The sequence below is a fragment of the Lampris incognitus genome, unplaced genomic scaffold (assembly GCF_029633865.1).
Source record: "Lampris incognitus isolate fLamInc1 unplaced genomic scaffold, fLamInc1.hap2 scaffold_252, whole genome shotgun sequence".
In the NCBI taxonomy this organism is placed as follows: domain Eukaryota; kingdom Metazoa; phylum Chordata; class Actinopteri; order Lampriformes; family Lampridae; genus Lampris; species Lampris incognitus.
In genome coordinates, this window is record NW_026611210.1 from 4,746 (window position 1) to 24,117 (window position 19,372).

The 19,372-nt window shown below is 44.9% G+C and overlaps 1 protein-coding gene across 2 annotated transcripts in view; it reads right to left on the reverse strand.

Moving 5' to 3' along the window:
• Positions 1-7,389: 7,389 nt before the first annotated feature.
• LOC130133234 (histone acetyltransferase KAT7-like) overlaps positions 7,390-19,372 on the reverse strand; it is a 29,945-nt gene continuing 17,962 nt past the window's right edge. For both annotated transcript variants that reach the window (XM_056301961.1, XM_056301960.1), the window contains exons 10-15: positions 18,968-19,057; positions 16,619-16,759; positions 14,504-14,597; positions 13,540-13,686; positions 8,294-8,400; positions 7,390-7,508 (exon numbers count right to left, since the gene is read on the reverse strand). In XM_056301961.1, coding sequence (XP_056157936.1) covers positions 7,410-7,508; positions 8,294-8,400; positions 13,540-13,686; positions 14,504-14,597; positions 16,619-16,759; positions 18,968-19,057 — 678 coding nt within the window. In that variant the 3' untranslated portion in view covers positions 7,390-7,409. The remainder of the gene's footprint in view (positions 7,509-8,293; positions 8,401-13,539; positions 13,687-14,503; positions 14,598-16,618; positions 16,760-18,967; positions 19,058-19,372) is intronic.

The window sequence follows — 19,372 nt, forward strand, 5'->3', positions numbered from 1 at the left end:
AACAGGAACACCAAAGACAAAGGGTAACAGCATTGTTCACCATTTGCATTTATTGAAGGAGTAGCAAAGACGGGGAAAGCGAGTAGAAAAGCAGCACAAGTCAGCCATACATGGATGCAGCACTACTCCGCTCGGTCCTGCCCTTTGTGCGTGCTTTAAATGCAGCAGGGATCTGGCATCGCTACGGTACTCCGTAAGACTGCTTGCTGGTAGCTTATGGAAGATTATGGAAGGCCTATCGTTACTCTACAGCGCTGCCGTCTTGTCCTGACATTCAACTAACAACATTTCATTCTGTAAACCTACACGAGGCTGCTCTGGCGTGGCAGCCCCACTATCTACGGCTGCCATCGGCGCGGTGAAAACCAGCGGACAACAACCCAGAGAGCAAAGAACCTTTGGCCGGAATATGGCCCACATCTACAGGTATCTTACGGCCCACATTTGGCCTTGAATGACGGCGTTGACTCAGGGTGAGTGTGGCTGCCTCAACTCAGCCACACTTGGGCCACATCTGGCACACACAATATGTGCCGTAACCCAAGTCAAGCCCGGTTCATTACATTTGGGCCACGTCTGGCCCACACAACAGTTGCCAGTGCCGTAACTGAGCCGTAAGTACCAAAAGTGCCCCAGATTAGGCCCAAATGTGTCTGCCATCTGGGAAGAAGTCGGATCACAAAAGAAGGCAATGGAAAACAAGTTTCAGGAAATAAATAAAACCGGACCGGTGAAGCATTAGTGTTCGAGGGACGTGGGGCAGGTAAACATCGCGTTTGCTCAACACGTCTGAGAAGTTAACAAACAATATGGAACGGCACAGTGCATCCGCGTTACAAGACATGGAAGGCCTTTTGATTGACGGGTACATACTGGGGGTGTTTAAGTCCTGTTGGGATTCAAACGCAGGCGAGGCCTACGACAATAAGATCCATTCACTGCTAATGCACCTCCAGAGGAAAACATCTGGCAACAGCCGAAGTCAAAGAACTCGTGTTGGTGATCTGAAAGGTACGACAAGGTAAATATACAGAATTCAGTGATTCGACCACTTCTCTCTCCTTCTCCACCCAGGCCCGCCGTAGGACACATTAACGTAACACAACCACGTGATGCAAACAACAAATCAAAACAATTAATGCACACAGTGTGATAAGGAACCACGAGACCATAAAAACACAAGTCAACATTCACATCGGAGAAAGCTCAGCCCTCAGCATCATCATCTGCTCTGTCTTCACGATGAAGAGTATGAGGGCATTAGGGGCAGACAACCACCCGAGAACTACAGCCAAAATAATAATGAGAAAAAGTCACTTGTTTTATGACCCTGTAAAATAACAACAAAAAATATATGACACAATAACAAACGAAATGAGACCCTTTAAGAGTTGCCCACCAACAGAGGTCCTCCCCATGTGTCAGTTACACACGAGCTGCTACCATGAACACACCGACTCAGAGTGATGCTGGGCAGACGCCAGAGTCTCCACTGCCACTTAACGTTGCCTGTATACACAACAGTTAGCAACGAAACACATCGGAGTCCTCGACGTTACACTCGGACTGATTCGGTTTAAAGTTCAGGTAGATGCGTGAACTGCCATCAGTCCTGCATTCCTGCTCTTCAGCTGACAGTGATGACACATCGCTCATAGGATAAAAGATGACTTAGAACATGTGTGTGTTTTATATATAACTTCTTAAAAGAAACACAATGGTAGGGAAAGTGCTCAACAAATAAGGAGCAAAATAATCCAGTGAGTCAAGTAAATTTTTTATGAGACAGTAAAAATACATATATATATATATATATATATAGGAAAAAACTTGAATACAGTTCAGTACAAGCTTGTTTCATGTGTCACGCACTCATCTGCTGCCAATGTGATTAAACAGCAATGAATAAAACACACAATAGTCAACAAATACTACGTTGCCCCGCATCACACCCCTAGTTACGGCGGACAGCAACCAATGAGAGGACAGAAAACATTTGAAAAATTACAACCAACGGGGTAGGTAGTTACGGTGGACAGCAACCAATGGGGGGACAGAAAACATTACAATCAATGGGGTAGGGGTCGGGGCATGTTTTGAAAAAGCAAGGATTTAAAGGGCCAGCACACTGTTGAAAAAGCCCACATTTAAAATATTACCAGATAACATCAAATGGGGTACTTTACATATAGTATAACATACATAAAGTACCCCATGTGATGTTATCTTGTTATATTTCGAACGTTATCTGGTTATATTTTAAATGTAGGTTTTTTTCAACGGTGCCCTGGCCCTTTAAATCCTTGCTTTTTCAAAACAAGCCCCAACCCCTACCCCATTGGTTGTAATGTCTGCTATTGGTTGCTGTGTATCGTAACTAGGGGCGTGACGCGGGGCAACGTAGTATTTATTGACTACTGTGTGTGTGTTTTTTCATCGTTGTTTAGTCACATTGGCAGCAGATGAGTGTGTGACACACGAAATAAGCTTGTATTCAACAAGCTTGTAGTGAAAGGTGTTAGTTTTTTCCCCTACATCTAGCTTAATATTCCACTCCTCATTTGTTGAGCACTTTTATCAACACCATTGATGGTTTCCAGGGAAAAAAAAGCTATATATATATATATATATATATATATAAATGGAAGCCAGTTCTGGGCAATAGGAATTCCTGCACAAATCCCTCCTTTAGCATTTGAATGGGCACCTTGAAACGATCTTAAAAATATAAATAGCATATTTTAAAACAAAAATAAGGGTAAAAAAAAAAAAAGAGCTAACGTTGACCTCTTGCTTGGACTGAAATGAACATTTTTTTACAGACACACTCGCTCACCAAGATGTCAAAGGAATAAATCAACATGAGGTTAACAAGGCCACTAGCTTAAACAGTGATGAACCATAGGAGGTAGGAAAAAAAAAAAAAAGGATAAAAATATTCAAAACAAAAACACAAAAACAAAACCACCGCAAAACCCCCAGACAGACGGTTCCCCGTCCCCTAACAGCATCGTGGAGCTTCCCCCCGCCGTCTCCGCAGGCGGCTGCTAACTCTCTGGCGTCGAAAGAGGAGAGGGTCTGGATCTCTCTGTGCTAAACGTCCTGCAGACTCCGCATCACACGTTTCTGCACAAGTATTAATGCTAGCTTGCAGAAATGCAGAAGGTTAAAAAACAAAACGACGGTGCAGACAGTTGGAGGGACATATTTGAAGTCACTTCCGGGTGGGGACGTCACGAGGTCCACAACTTCGCCGACGGCAGCTACAGACAGGTCGACCGGTCTGGCAGGTGAAATGAGAGCATACTGGAATATAGGATGTGGGATTATTGCATGAGAGGAAAGCTGAGCGGTTCGTTTGCTCTGGGATCCAACAACCGCCGTCAACGCTCACTCGCACCGTTTACAAAGTGTTACCTGCAAACACACAAATACTGCGTGCACAATGCAAGAACACAAATATGTGCACAATGCGAGGGCAGCATTCATTTACCCGACGCTTCCCTTGTTTCTAATGCCAAGCCCGAACAGAGCGAAGGCAGCGTTAGCCTGGCTCCAACTACGGCTGGGATTCTTTTTGGGGCTTTTTGGATTTTCCCCCCTTTTTCTCCCCAATTGTATCCAGCCAACTACCCCACTCTTCCGAGCCGTCCTGGTCGCTGCTCCACCCCCTCTGCCGCCCCGGGGAGGGCTGCAGACTCCCCAAGGCTCAGTGTTTTCGGTTTTTATTTTTCAAAGCCATCCAGCGCGTCGAATTCCGCCGCCAGAGGACACTGTTACATAACCTCACATGAACAGGAACAACTTTTGAATCCGTGGGAACATAAAATCCGGGCGAAAATCGGCTCCTTTTAAAAAAATTCTGGGTATTTTTCCGTGAAAATCGGCAAAAACCGAAAACGCTGAGCCTTGAGACCACCACGTCTCCTCCCATACATGTGGAGCCACCAGCCGCTTCTTCTCACCTGACAGTGAGGAGTTTCACCAGGGGGACGTAGTGCGTGGGAGGATCGCGCTATTCCCCCCAGTTCCTCCCCCCGAACAGGCGCCCCGACCGACCAGAGGAGGCGCTAGTGCAGCGACCAGGACACACACCCACACATCCAGCTTCCCACTCACAGCTGAATATGTCTGTAGGGACGCGCGACCAAGCCGGAGGTAACACAAGGGATTCGAACCACCGATCCCTGTGTTGGTAGGAAACGGAATACACTGCTGTGCTACCCGGACGCCCCATAGGCGGGATTCTTAAGGGTATTTTAGTGTTTAATTGATGTATTCTGCTTCCAGTGAGATCATTAGATAGTCAACGACCTTGGACCGATGTCTTTTAGCCATGTCTCCTGCCGCACTGAAGCAGAAGCTTCTTAAATCTTCTCAGAAAGGATAAAACAATGTGGACCATCGTACTCCTTAGGAGTAATCTCACTTTTTTTTGTTGTTGAATGGATTGCACTCAACATACGATCGGTTGATGACAGACAAGATCCTAAACACTGTGAAGCCGTTCGTCAGTGAACCTCTGGTAAGGACTGGTTCAAATCCAATTTTCCTTTTCAGTGGGCGCGGTCACGTGACCTGACCAGGATATCATGGTTCGTACTCCTATTCTTAGACACCTTTATGAATTTTGGACACGGGCATTTTCCTGTTTAGTCACAGCCAGCTGGTCAGTGTCTGGCCAGATGTGGAGCACGAGTCAACGTGCTGTCAACCTGCACTGTGTCGAGCGTCTCGACAGCAGAATGAAGTGCAGCACAGGTTCAACACCGGCTGTCCAAGATTCAATTAACGAGGGCGCCTGGTGCTCTGTACGAATCAGGTGTCTCGGAGAAGGTATGCTACTTTCTACAATTAGTTTGGCCTTTCAGATAACAAATGAGGCCAAGAAGGCCTCGTTGGTGAACCCTGCGTAAATGAGTGACAGATAAACACAGCGAGGGTGTCTGTAAGGGTTGCTACGCATCCCGCTGTCCTTTGGGTTTATGTTGTTACCCTCATTGGACCAGAATCTCATTCTGAGTCAATTAAGGGTCGACGAGTCTGATGTAAAGAATACAACATCAGGCGTCCGGGGGAGTGTGGCGGTCTATTCCGTTGCCTTCCAACACGGGGCTCGCCGGTCCGAATCCCCGTTACCGCCAGCTTGGTCGGGCGTCCCTACAGGGTGGGAAGCCGGGTGTGGGTACGTGTTCTTTTAAAATTTATTTCTGATTTTTCCCTTTTTTCTCCCAATTTAGTGGCCAATCGATCCCTATTTTAATTCAAACGCCCACCCTCGTATTGCATGCGTTCGCCAACTGCATCTCTCCGGCTGGCAGTCTCGAAGGAGACCGCCTCCCCACTTTCGTGACAAGGCGACTCCAGGCCGAACCACCGTTTTCTCCGACACACACAGAGACGCATTCACGTGACGAACACAAGCCGACTCCGCCCCCCTCCCGAAGACAGCGTTGCCAATGATTGCTGCTTCATCGAGTCCGGCCATAGTCGGATCTGACGAGACCGGGGCGCGAACCCGTCCCCAGTGGGCAACTGTGGGTACGTGTTCTGATCGCTGCACTAGCGCCTCCTCTGGTCGGTTGGGGCGCCTGTTTGGGGGGGAGGGGGAACTGGGGGGAACAGCGTGATCCTCCTGGTGAAACTCCTCACTGTCAGGTAAAAAGAAGCGGCTGGCGACTCCACATGTATGGGAGGAGGCATGTGGTAGTCTGCAGCCACCACATCTATAGATTTATGAGGCACACCGTAGTCTGAAATGTTGAATATGAAAGTTTCATAGACTCAACTGTCTTTATATCACAGGAAGTGGAATCAGGTCATCTGGACACAATGTTTATCGAGAGAGAAACTGGTTGAGAGACAGAGAGAGAGGGCTGGTTCCTCTCTCGGTAAACATTGTGTCCAGATGACCTGATTCCACTTCCTGTGATTTTCTTACCTGGATTATTGAGTATGCATAAAGACAACTCTCTTTGCAGCGGTCTAAGCATCGGCTTTGTGTCGATGCAGTCGCCCACTGGGTACCGGGGTTCGCGCCCCGGTCTCGTCAGATCTGACTATGGCCGGACTCGATGAAGCAGCAATCATTGGCAACGCTGTCTTCGGGAGGGGGGCGGAGTCGGCTTGTGTTCGTCACATGAATGCGCCTCTGTGTGTGTGGGGAAAGAGCAGTGGTTCGGCCTGGAGTCGCCTTGTCACGGAAGTGGGGAGGCGTCTCCTTCGAGACTGCCGGCCGGAGAGATGCAGTTGGCGAACGCATGCAGTACGAGGGTGGGTGTTTGAACTAAAATAGGGCTTGATTGGCCACTAAATTGGGAGAAAAAGGGGAAAATCAGAAATACATTTTTTAAAAAAAGACAACTCCCTTTATAGAATAAAGAAAATAAAATATCCATCCATCCATCCATTATCCAAGCCGCTTACCCCAATTAGGGTCACGAGGATGCCAGAGGCTATTCCAGCAGCCACTGGGCGGCAGGCGGGGAGACACCCTGGACAGGCCATCACAGGGCCGACACACACTTACACATTCACACCTAGGGACAATTTAGTACGGCCGATTTACCTGACCTACATGTCGTCTTGACTGTGGGAGGAAACCGGAGCATAACCCCCAAGGGTTATGCTCCGGTTTCCTCCCACAGTCAGACCCCCAAGGTTGAAGACCCCCAAGGTTGGACTACCCCGGGGTTCGAACCCAAGACCTTCTTGCTGCGAGGCGACCGAACTAACCACTGCGCCGCCGTGCCACCCTAAAATAAAATAAAATATAATAAAATAAAAAATAAATATCAAGCTGGGATGCTGAGCTAGTCGGACAAAACCGTTCGAATCGGCACTTTAGCATCTGTTAGGATACACTGCCATTGTTGATATCTCATGTCAGATGGGCCTGGGCGTTCCGCCGAATTCGCTTATACTTTTAAATGAAGGGGACCATTTCTACTGCGGAGCCTCTGCCCGTCCTTGTAACAGTGCCCACCTTCTCTAATCTGAAATGCTGGACTATTAAATAGGCCAGGTTTGGCTCCATTTGTTTTGTGGAGCCGAACCGGGTTTTACCCCCTGACTCCATGCAGCTTTCTTCTCTGTAATATTCCATACAAACTCATGCAATTCTCCCTCAGTCGGTCTGTTTGTTAGTTTGACATCCTACACTGTTGCTGTCTGCGTGAAGCGAGGCGGCTGTCGTTTGAATCAGGTCAACAAGTCAACCTTGACAGTGAGTGTTGGACCCAGGGCGGATGAGTGTCTTGACTGTGGATGCTCTAAGCAGTTTTTAGACAAAGTGTCTGAAGGTTAAGGGTTACCACGTGCATATAAGTGCACCTAAGAGTGTGTGTGTGTGTGTGTGTGTGTGTGCGCGCATGTGTTCAGGGGTTGGGGGGGGATGAGAGGAAGCTGTTCTACGTCCCTTTAGGCGGCGTCCATTTTAAGGCTGTGGGGTCAATAGTCTTGCTGTTGCCGCGTTTGGTCTCCTTGGCTTTCCAGTCGTTGATCAGGTCCTGGAGGATCAAACAGGCAAGGCACATCTATTTGTACAGCAGATTTCAGGAGCACGTAAGCACGGTATGTGAAAGCAAGGATACGTAGATAATAACAGGTTTACTGAGGGTCTAATTGATTTCAAAAACAGGGAAAGCTGAGGGAGAAGGGGAAATGAAAGAGTTTGTTTTTGGCAAGATTCGAATCTTAGCTAGTGGCAATTCATGTGTGACTTTAACGTCGGTGGCCAAAACCACTTTAGTGTTTTTGAGCATGTTGTTGAGGTTTTTTACAGCACAAAAACAAAGGCGATTTTGTGCATGGCTGCAATCCTTGCTTTTTCACGTGATGCTAGCAGATAAAGCTACATGCAAGCATGCTGGGTGATCGCTTCCCTAAACCAGCACTGCTGCAATGCTAGCCTGATCTAATCTAGTTAAGTACCTACTACTACTACTACTACTACTACTACTACTACTTTTGGCTGCTCCCGTTAGGGGTTGCCACAGTGGATCATCAGTTTCCATCTCTTCCTGACACTGAACTCAACTACAGTGAGTTGATGATAAATCTACTCTCGTGGTGGTAAGTCATCTGAACCTTGTACTCTTTAGTGTTCTGATGTGAATTCGAGATTATTTAACCATAATGATCATTTTAAATTGTTCAAAAAGTGCTAAGAATGCTGCTTATGCCAGTTTAAAATCTTAACTGCAATGCTATAGGAAAATATGGATGTAAGATTTTGTATCAAAAACAGACGGTAGAACAGAGGCGTTATTACTGAGATATAGCATAGTGTTACCTGTCTTTTCAAGACAAGGTGCTTTCCCTTCCAGTATTTGAGCATCTGGAGAGACTGTAGTGTGCTGACGATGTCCACCGGATTCACCGCTGTCTCCTGACTGATCTCTGTAAATGTGAGGATTGTATTTGGAAAAAAAAATATTAGGCTTATGAGATGGGAGCTGTACAGGAACGACTAGTCAGGTGTTCTCGCATCCTGGTCATATTCTCTGATGATTATCATTTTTCTTTTTGGATTTTTCCCCCTTTTTCTCTCCAATTGTATCCGGCCAATTACTCCACTTTTCCGAGCTGGCCCGGTCGCTGCTCCACCCCCTCTACCGATCCGACGAGGGTTTACAGACTACAGATGCAGGTCAAGGGCTGTCCCCAGCCTGCCCCAAACCAGGAGTGTATGAGCGGAGGGGGGGGGGGCACGAGAAGGCAATGGAGAAAAGGTGTGTCTTGAAATGGGATTGGAAGAGTGGGAGGGATTCTGAGTCTCTTAATGATTTGGGGAAGTGAGTTCCAGGGCCTGGGAGCTGCTCTGGAGAAGGCTCGGTCACCAAAGCCACAGAGGTTGGACCTGGGGGTAGAGAGAAGGTAGGCTGAGGTGGATCTGAGGGACCGAGAGGGTTGGTAGGGGGAGAGGAGATCGGTGAGGTATCGAGGAGCCAGTTTTTGAAGTGCTTTATAAGTAAGAATTAGACATTATTCCCAACTTAAGTAGGTGCTGGACACTGTTGGGCCTAGTAATTTATTAATAATTAACAGCTCCCTGTTAAAGGAAGATGTCCCAGCTGTCTTTAAACATGCTGTCATTCACCCTCTGATCAAAAAACCTAACTTAGATCTGTCTGTCCCTTATAATTACCGACCAACTGCAAAGCTCTCGTTTTTATCTAAAATTCTTGAAAAAGTAATTTTCTCTCAACTCATCTCCTCTTCTTGGACAAATTCAGCATACTGGAAAAATTTCGGTCAGGTTTTAGGACACACCATAGCAGAGAGTCTGCTCTCTTGTGGGTGAAAAATTATTTGTTCTTGTCTTTAGATTCTGGAAATTACATTAATTTAATTCTTTTAGATCCCTCAGCTGCTTTCCGAGACTGTTGATCGCTCCATCCTCTTGGACCACCTTAAGCAAGCTGTTGGCATTCAGGGACAGGCTCATCAGTGGTTTGCCTCCTACCTTCAAGACCAATTAGCTTCGGTTAGAATTGATAATGTGTCCTCTTCCTCCGCATCCAACTCCTGTGGAGTACCACAAGGCTCCATTGTAGACCCTATTTTATTTTCCCTAGAAGCGTCTTGTGATGTAGGCTGAAAGGTACAGGCTACTGATTCCTGAATGCGTGACAAACCCCGGATAGGCCCCTCTTCGCAGTATTGACCGGACTTCACTTGTGGAGTTGGCGTAACCTGGGCAGCACTCAGGTGGCTAAAGCCTAACGGGACCGCGGAAAAAATCCCACATATCCCTGGCTCATAAGTGCCTACCAAGTGGGCAGTTCGGACTCCCAATCCGACCATCACTTGATTACAACTTGTGGCGGATCTCATCGTCTTCATTGTTGTGTTGCCATGAAACTGGATCCTCCCAGGCCAAACAGTATGGACCGGCGTCGCAACCTGATCACCACTTTAATCAAGGCTTTAGCAAATGGCTCCGAGAGTTTTTTGAGGACCATGCTTTACCCCCCCACAAAGTCCACTGGCGATGCTGTGGAGTGATGGGAGCAGGGACTGATCATCCTGGACACTAAAAGCACCAAAGGCACACAACTGGCGGCAAGGATCTGATGGTCGTCTCAACATGAACCTGGGAAACTTTGTGTGGATTCGGCAGCAACCTTGTGATGGAGCAGCCCTTTTTAGGGACAGCACTGCTCCCCCAAATCAGGGGAACGCCCTAGAAAATGTGGGCTAAAAACAGCCAATGACGACGACGCTTCTTTTGGGGTCTATTTTCAGAAAACATATATCCTATCATTGTTATGCTGATGACACTTGGCTGTATCTCCTGCTGAAATCTTGTGATCCATGCAGCATTAACGCCCTTCTAAATTGCGCTGAAGATGTAAAATCCCGGATGGCAAAAAGCTTCTTTCAGCTAAACCAGGCGGAGGTCTTAATCTTCAGCCCTGCAGACAACTCCGCAACCACAATCAATGCTCTCGGGCCTCTGTCATTGAATGTAAAGTCCCATGCAAGAAATCTCGGTGTTATCTTTGATTCTGTTTTAAAACTTGATACTGTTGCTGTCCCTGAGATTTCTTCCTATTTTTTCCCTCCCTGTTAAAGGTTTTTTTCTTTTCTTTAGGAAGTTGTTCCTTATCCGATGCAAGGTTTAAGGACATGATGTTGTATTACTGTACAGACCACTGAGGCAAATTTGTAATTTGAAATATTGGGCAATACAAATAAAATTGACTTGACTTGAATTGACCTCAATTAACTCAGTTGTCAGCACTGGCTTCTTGTATCTTAGATCAACTTCAAAATAAAAATCATTCCTGTCCGTTAAAGATTTGGAGACTATAATTCATGCTTTTATTTCTTATCGCCTCAACTACTGCAATTCCCTCTACGTAGGAATCAGTCACTCAGTCCTATCTTGCCTACAGCTGGTTCAAAATACAACAGCGAGACTCCTCACTGGTACCAGAATTGATTTTAAGATTATTTTATTTGTTTCTAAAGCACTGAATGGACTGGCACTAGGTTACATCGCTGAACTGCTCATTCCCCATTCCACCTCCAGACCCCTTAGATCTGCTGACCAATCACTGCTCTTAATTCCACGCACCCAGTTAAAAACCAAAAATGATTGAGCATTCTCAGTTGTTGGCCCTAAATTCTGGAATAGTTTGCCACTAATAATAAGATCTTCCCCTTCCATCAATATTTTTGAAACTCGTCTAAACAATCATCTCTTTAATTTCTTAATTGTCATCATGATGACATGCCTGACCACTCTCTGGCTTTTATCTGTATTTTCTTTGTTGTTTGTGCAATGCTGCTTGTGCTGATTTTACTGCGATATGCTATGCTTTTTTCACTTTACTTATATCCTCTTATTTATGTCTGTGTTTTTATTTGACAATTCCTGTATTTATATTTGATCATTCCTGAGTTTTTGTTTGATTCTAATCATGTTAATCTCTCTGAAAGCACTTTGGTCAACACTTGTTGTTTTTAAATGTGCTCTATAAATAAAACTGACTTGACCTCTGTAGACAGAATCAGGACTATGGACCCAACACTATAGTTAGAAGTAATCTAACTTCAGAATGTTGATGAGGCCTGCTGAGTCGAATTTTATGACTTTGTTAATCTCTACGGGCACAACACGGTAGACTCAGAGTTAATGGAGTCAAAACAACTTCAAAATTTGGCAGTGAGCACAGTCCTCATTCTATAAGAACAGCACGAGTCTGCAGAGTACAGCAGGGAACCAGTAGACCACCCACTGTTCACTGATAGCTTCAGAATCAGAATAATAGAGAAAAAAACCCATCAAAGTCCTTTCCATGCATCTTCACAAAAGAGTTTGTTGATGCAGGTAGATTGATCATGGTCATGGTTGCTGACAATGGATATGTTGATAAATTATCATCTGCAGATATGCGATGTCTAGTTTCCATAGATAAAATAGAGGCATATTCAAAGCATGAAGGGTCAAAACCATATTTTGAGGCACAGAACACATACAGTATTTTCTCATTACTCCACCTGATTTCACAAATCATCAAAGAGACAAAAGAGGGGAGATTTATTGCTGAAATTAGAAGGTGTAGCAATGATTGAAATGATAATCTGCATAATTATGAGACATGATGTCACATGATGATTAGCTAATGGCCAAACAGGGTAGTCATGGATCAGTTTTTTTTTATGGCTAACCTGGAACATCTCCAATATGGGTTCTTATTGCTCGGTCTCTATGGGAAAAATGAATGGGATTTGGTTTAACGCCTGAAATAATCTCTGTGGCAAACAAAAGCTTATGAAATTTAGACGTATTGCCCTATGAGATCATTTTCATTAATAGAAATTATGTTTACAAAGTTTGAAGTATAAATATGATTGATAAGAGTAAAAAGCTAAAGTTAGGTTTCTGTGTGAATATTGCTTATATGACAATTGGCCATTTTTTAAGAGCTAGCATTTCTTTTGTTTTGGACCCCCCCTCCTTTTTCTCCACAATTGCATATGGCCAATTACCCCACTCTTCCGAGCCATCCCGGTCACTGCTCCACCCCCTCTGGGGAGGGCTGCAGACTACCACATGCCTGCTCTGATACATGTGGAGTCACCAGTCGCTTCTCTTCACCTGACAGTAAGGAGTTTTGCCAGGGGGACGTAGCGTGTAGGAGGATCACGCTATTCCCCCCAGTTCCCCCTCCTCCCTGAACAGACGCCCCGACCAACCAGAGGAGGCACTAGTGCAGCGACCTGGACACATACCCGCATCCGGCTTCCCACCCGCAAACACGGCCAATTGTGTCTGTAGGGACACCCGACCAAGCTGGAGGTAAGATGGAAATTCGAACCAGCAATCCCCATGTTGGTAGGCAACGGAATAGACCACCACGCTACCCCGACACCCAGAGCTAGCATTTCTACACTAAAATGCTTCAGAATTCCCCACAGGTTTAACAGCGTTCCCACTCTTCATAAGATATCCATTCTCAATGACTTCTGCTTGGCTAAACATGACAGCGTTGCTGACAGAAGGTCATATGATTCAATATTAACAACCAGGGGAAGTCTCAGCAGTCTTTAAATGGATTGTGTAACTTTTTGCAGGTCACTGAACTTACACCCAAACTTCACACACTGATGTCATATCTCAGTGGATCACAGCTAAAATTATGTTAAAAATATGCAACCTCAGCAGGTATAAATACAATTTTATCACCAAACTTGAAAAATTTCAATGATCTAAATAATATCTCCAGGACAGCTGATCAATTTTTCCATAACTGGAAAACTGGTTTATAAATTTCCAGATTTTTTTTCAGGGAGAATGGGGAATCCTATTTGATAATTAGTTTTATTTTACATAACAAAAAGTCTAAATCTTGTTTACCTATGTTAACTACAGACTTTATCTGAGGTGTTTAATAGAAAACCCATCAATTCCCCCCCATTGATAAAGAGCTCTGGGAACCCTGCCTCAGATAGGTTATCTTGCTTCCTGAACAAGCTGGATCACTCTTGTGGTAAAACCGAATTTGAAGCATGCCATCCGGTGCTGACCTTTGATAGAAATCTCTTTGCCCTGGAAGTTGTTGAGATAACGCAGAAGCACTTCCTTCCAGTAGCTACGGTAGCTGATGAGGCCAAGATCAGACAGAGGTCTTTCTGGTGAGCCGACCTTCTCCTCGACCTTGGACAGCAGGTAACCTTGCAGAACCAATCAGACAGTGAGTAGAATTGTTTGTTACCCATTCATGTATCTATATGTGTGACCAACTTACAGCATTTTGTTTACCTGCCGAGAACGTAGGAAGGAGGGGAACAGCAAAAATATGAGGATATGAAATCGTGATGTTAACAAACACCATTTCCAAATCACAAGCCGCTGTATTGTTTTTCTCAGAAAGGGATCACACACCAAATGACCTTTTTTTTTGCCCCCCCCCCCCTTTTTCTCCCCAATTGCCAAGCCGTCTCGGTCGCTGCTCCACCCTCTGCTGATCCGGGGAGGGCTGCAGACTACCACATGTCTCCTCCGATACATGTGGAGTCACCAGCCGCTTCTTTTCACCTGACAGTGAGGAGTTTCCCCAGGTGGACGTACCGTGTGGGAGGATCACGCTATCCGCCCAGTCCCCCCTCCCTCCCCGAATATGCGCCCTGACTGACCAGAGGAAGCGCTAATGCGACCAGGATACACACCCACATCCAGCTTCCCACCTGCAGACGCAGCCAATTGTGTCTGTAGGGACTCCCGACCAAGCCGGAGGTAACACAGGGACTCGAACCGGTGATCCCCATGTTGATAGGCAACGGAATAGACTGCCATGATACCCGGACTCCCCCAGAATGCCTGATTTCTGAATAAACTTGCACATTGGAGAAAATCCTTGGTCGTAATCAACCAGAGAAGATCAGAACATTTAGACTAGTCTTATGCTGACAAGCAAAACGCACGTATAATGGAACATGTACAGACAGACAGACAGACACACACACACACACATAGGGTGCTCGTACTCACTGAAGTCTATAAGCATCTTTCCATACCCCTGCCTCATGTACTGAGGCATGGTGAGGATACAGGACACGTTGTAGTTCAGGAAAGAGTTCTTCTCCTGCAGAAAATGGAAAATAATACCACTGGATTTATTTACTGATCAGTGATCATCATTGTACTGTCTTTTAAGCCAATTATTATTATTTATTTATTTTTTTGTATTTTACCTTTTTATTAGACAGTGCAGTAAAGAGGTAGACATGACAATGAAGGAGAGAGAGAAGGATATGACGTGCAACACAGGTTACTGGCTGGATTTGAACTGGCAATGCTTCAACTATGTGGCATGTTCTCTAACCATGCGATGACAGAGGCACCCCAGACAGCCAATGCTTTTAGTCTGACTCAACCAATAACAAAAGCCTGAAACACTGGGTGCATGATGGGTAATACCTTGGTGAACCATATCATGTATGCAGATGACCCTGTCCTTCTTAGTCCCTGTAGTGCTGGTCTCCAGCAGCTCCTTGATATATGTTGTGTGTACGGTGTGCAGCATGATATCAAATACAATGCTAGTAAGAGTGTTGTCATGATGCAGAACCAAAGAGGTCAATCATCTAACAAGTCCTGATTTTAAATCGTCTGATAATAATCTTGTGGTATGTAATAAGGTGAAATATCTTGGACCTTATATTACTTAACAAATGACAGATGATGCTGATATTTATAGGCAATGCTGCATGATGTACGCACAAGCAAACACTCTGTCATGCAAGTTTGGTATGTGTTCAGTTTGTGTGGAGAGGTCTCTGTCCAGAGCATATTGTACACCACTTTATACTGCCCCCCCTGTGGTCAAACCAAATATTGTACACCACTTTATACTGCACACCTGTGGTCAAACTACATATTGTACACCACTTTATACTGCACACCTGTGGTCACACTACATATTGTACACCACTTTATACTGCACCCCTGTGGTTAAACTACATATTGTACACCACTTTATACTGCACACCTGTGGTCAAACTACATATTGGACACCACTTTATACTGCACCCCTGTGGTCAAACTACATATTGTGCACCACTTTATACTGCACACCTGTGGTCACACTACATATTGTACACCACTTTATACTGCACACCTGTGGTCAAACTACATATTGTACACAACTTTATACTGCACCCCTGTGGTCAAACTATATATCATGCACCACTTTATACTGCACACCTGTGGTCACACTACATATTGCACACCACTTTATACTGCACATCTGTGGTCACACTACATATTGCACACCACTTTATACTGCACATCTGTGGTCACACTACATATTGTACACCACTTTATACTGTGCCCCTGTGGTCAAACTACATATTGTACACCACTTTATACTGCACACCTGTGGTCAAACTACATATTGTACACCACTTTATACTGCTCCCCTGTGGTCAAACTACATATTGTACACCACTCTATACTGCACACCTGTGGTCAAACTATAAAAAAGCAAGCTTACAGAGGCTTCGAGTAGCTTATGATGCTATGAGAATACTACTAAAAATACCTAGATGGTGTAGTGCAAGTGAAATGTTTGTGGCTGCAGGAGTCAGTACCTTTTAGGCTCTTCTAAGAAATCTCATGTATAAATTTATTTGCCGGCTCAGTGATTCTGATAATGTAATCATCAAGAGTTTAACTAATATAAGACACAGTACCACACGCTACCAATCAGTGGGACCACTGGTATAGCTGCCTTCTTATAACACACTGACTTGTTCCATTTATGTTATTTTATTATGTTTACTCTGTGTATTGTCTAGGATGTCTTTTACCTATTTGTCTTTCCATTATGGACCCTCAGTCTGCAATAAAGTTTTGAATTGAACTGAATAACCCAGGCATCACTGTGGTGCCTGGGTATGGCTAGGTATGATGTGTGTGGCTGTATGCTTGTCAGCATCATACTGACATTAACAAAAATAGTACTGGGCAAGATTCCTTTTGTACAATGGTTGCCAACAATTATTCAATTTGTCTTTATTAGCATACGTACATATAAAACATACGAACAAAAAAAAAGAAAGTGAAGAAAGTGAGAGGATTGGGTAGTTAGGGATTCCTGCTAACCTTGGAGAAGTATCCAACCAGGTGACAGCCCGTGTTGTCTGCCTCTGTCATGACGTAGAAGAGGAAAGGCTCCACGTCGTAGTACAGAGTCTTGTGGTCCAGGAAGAGTTTGGCCAGGAGGCACAGGTTCTGACAGTAGATCTATGGGGGAAAATATGTCGCACAACATATTAGCAATGGGTGGCAGCAACCATGATGGTAAGGGATGTGGCACTGTACCTGGAAATGCAGTCGCCTCATATTTTGGTAATAGATTAAATGATAGCTGGTATAACCCAGGTTGGGAAAGTGCAAGGGTGATGGTATCCCCTCACTCCACACTTACTACTGAGGCCCCAGAACGCACTTAACCTCAAACTGCTCACAGTTAACCTATTACTTTGTTTAACGGCTGTTAAGACGTAAAATGGCTAACAAAACCTGGCCCCCTCAGCAATGGAACTGTGACTAGTAAAAATAAAAAAGTGGATATCCAGCCAGTTTACCCAAATTGGCCATATACGTATATATAAAAGGATGTTCTTTCACGAGTGGCTTTATTGACTGCTGATGATTGCTTATGGCATGAAACAGGCTTGTACTGTCTCATAAAGAATTTACTTGACTCACTGGATTATTTTGCTCCTTATTTGTTGAAAACTTTCCCTACTGTTGAGGGTTTCTTTTAACAAAGTTATATATATATATATATATATATATATACACACACACACACACATATATATATATACACATATACACACACACACACCTATACACACACACACATATATATATGTATATATACATACATACATACGTATATGTATGTATATATATGTATATATATATGTAAGTGTATATATATGTGTGTGTATATATGTGTATATATATATGTGTGTGTGTATGTATGTGTGTGTGTGTGTGTGTATATATATATATATATATATATATATATATATTTATTTATTTATTTATTTATTTATTGGAAAGGAGGCTCAGACCAATTGTCGAACCTCGGATCCAGGAGGAACAATGCGGATTCCGTCCTGGCCGTGGAACAACAGACCAACTCTTTACCCTTGTGGAAGTGCTGAGGGAGGCATGGGAGTTTGACCAGCCAGTCTACATGTGTTTTGTGGACTTGGATAAGGCTTACAACCGTGTACCCCAGGGCACTCTGTGGAGGGTACTGCGGGAGTATGCTGTACTGTGGCAGTTGCTACAAGCCATCCGGTCCTTGTATAACCAAAGTGCGACCTGTGTCCATCCGTATTCAAACACATTTTCGGTGGGTGTCGGACTCCGCCAAGGTCGTCCCTCGTCTCCAATTATGTTTGTGATATTCATGGACAGGATCTCAAGGCGCAGTCAAGGTGAGGAGTGTGTCTGTTTTGGGAACCTCAGAATTGCATCGCTGCTCTTTGCAGATGATGTGGTTTTGTTGGCTTAATCAGAACTGACCTCCAGCACGCAGTGGGGCAGTTTGCAGCTGAGTGTGAAATGGCCGGGATGAGAGTCAGCACCTCCCAGTCTGAGGCCATGGTTCTCTAGCAGAAAATGGTGGATTGCTCCCTCCGGGTTGGGGATGAGTTGTTGCCTCAAGTGAAGGAATTCAAGTATTTCAGGATCTTGTTCACGTGTGAGGGTAGGATAGAGCGGGAGATTGACAGGTGGATTGGTGCAGCATCAGCAGTAATGTGGACGTTGTACCGGACCATTGTGGTGAAGAGGGAGCTGAGCCGGAAGGCAAAGTTCTCAATTTACCAGTCAATCTTCGTTCCAACCCTCACCTATGGTCAAGAGCTTTGGGTAGTGACCGAAAGGGTGAGATCACGGATACAAGCGGCTGAAATGAGTTTCCGCCATAGGGTGTCTGGGCTCAGCCTTGGAGACAGGTCGAGGAGCTAAGACATCTGGAGGGAGCTTGGAGTAGAGCCGCTGCTCCTTCGTGTCAAAAGGAGCCAGTTGAGGTGGTTCGAGCATCTGATTAAGATGTCTCCTGAGTGCCTTCCTTTGGAGGTTTTCCGGGCACGTCCAACTGGGACGAGACCCCGGGGTAGAACCCAGAACTCACTGGAGGGACTACATGTCCAATCTGGCCTGGGAATGTCTTGGGCTCCCCCAGGAGGAGCTGGAGGGTGTTGCTGGGGAGAGGGACATCTGGAGTACCCTACTTAGCTTGCTGCCACCACGACCCGACCCCAGAGAAGTAGCTGATGATATATATATATATATATATCCATCCATTATCCAAGCTGCTTATCCTTAGCAGAGTTGCAGGATGCTGGAGCCTATCCCAGCAGTCATTAGGTGGCAGGCGGGGAGACACCCTGGATAGGCCACCATATATGAGAGGAGTGCCCTCACCTTGTTCTTTTTGCCGTCCACCTCGAAGACTGAGATGTTCCCCTTCCTGTAGATCTCATCACCTGGCGGGTGCTTCCACACACACTTTGCCTTGATGTGAAAGAGAAAAATTAAATTATACCATCACAATAAGAGATTTTAATGTACGGTGTGGAGCATGATATCAAATACAATGCTAGTAAGAGTGTTGTCCTGATCTGTAGAACCAAAGAGGTCAATCATCTAACAAGTCCTGATTTTAAATCATCTGATAATAATCTTGTGGTATGTAATAAGGTGAAATATCTTGGACATTCTATTACTTAACAAATGACAGATGATGATGATAATTATAGGCAATGCTGTATGATGTACGCACAATTTCATAGGCTGGAACAAATATGGTTAGTTTTTTTTTTTTTGTTC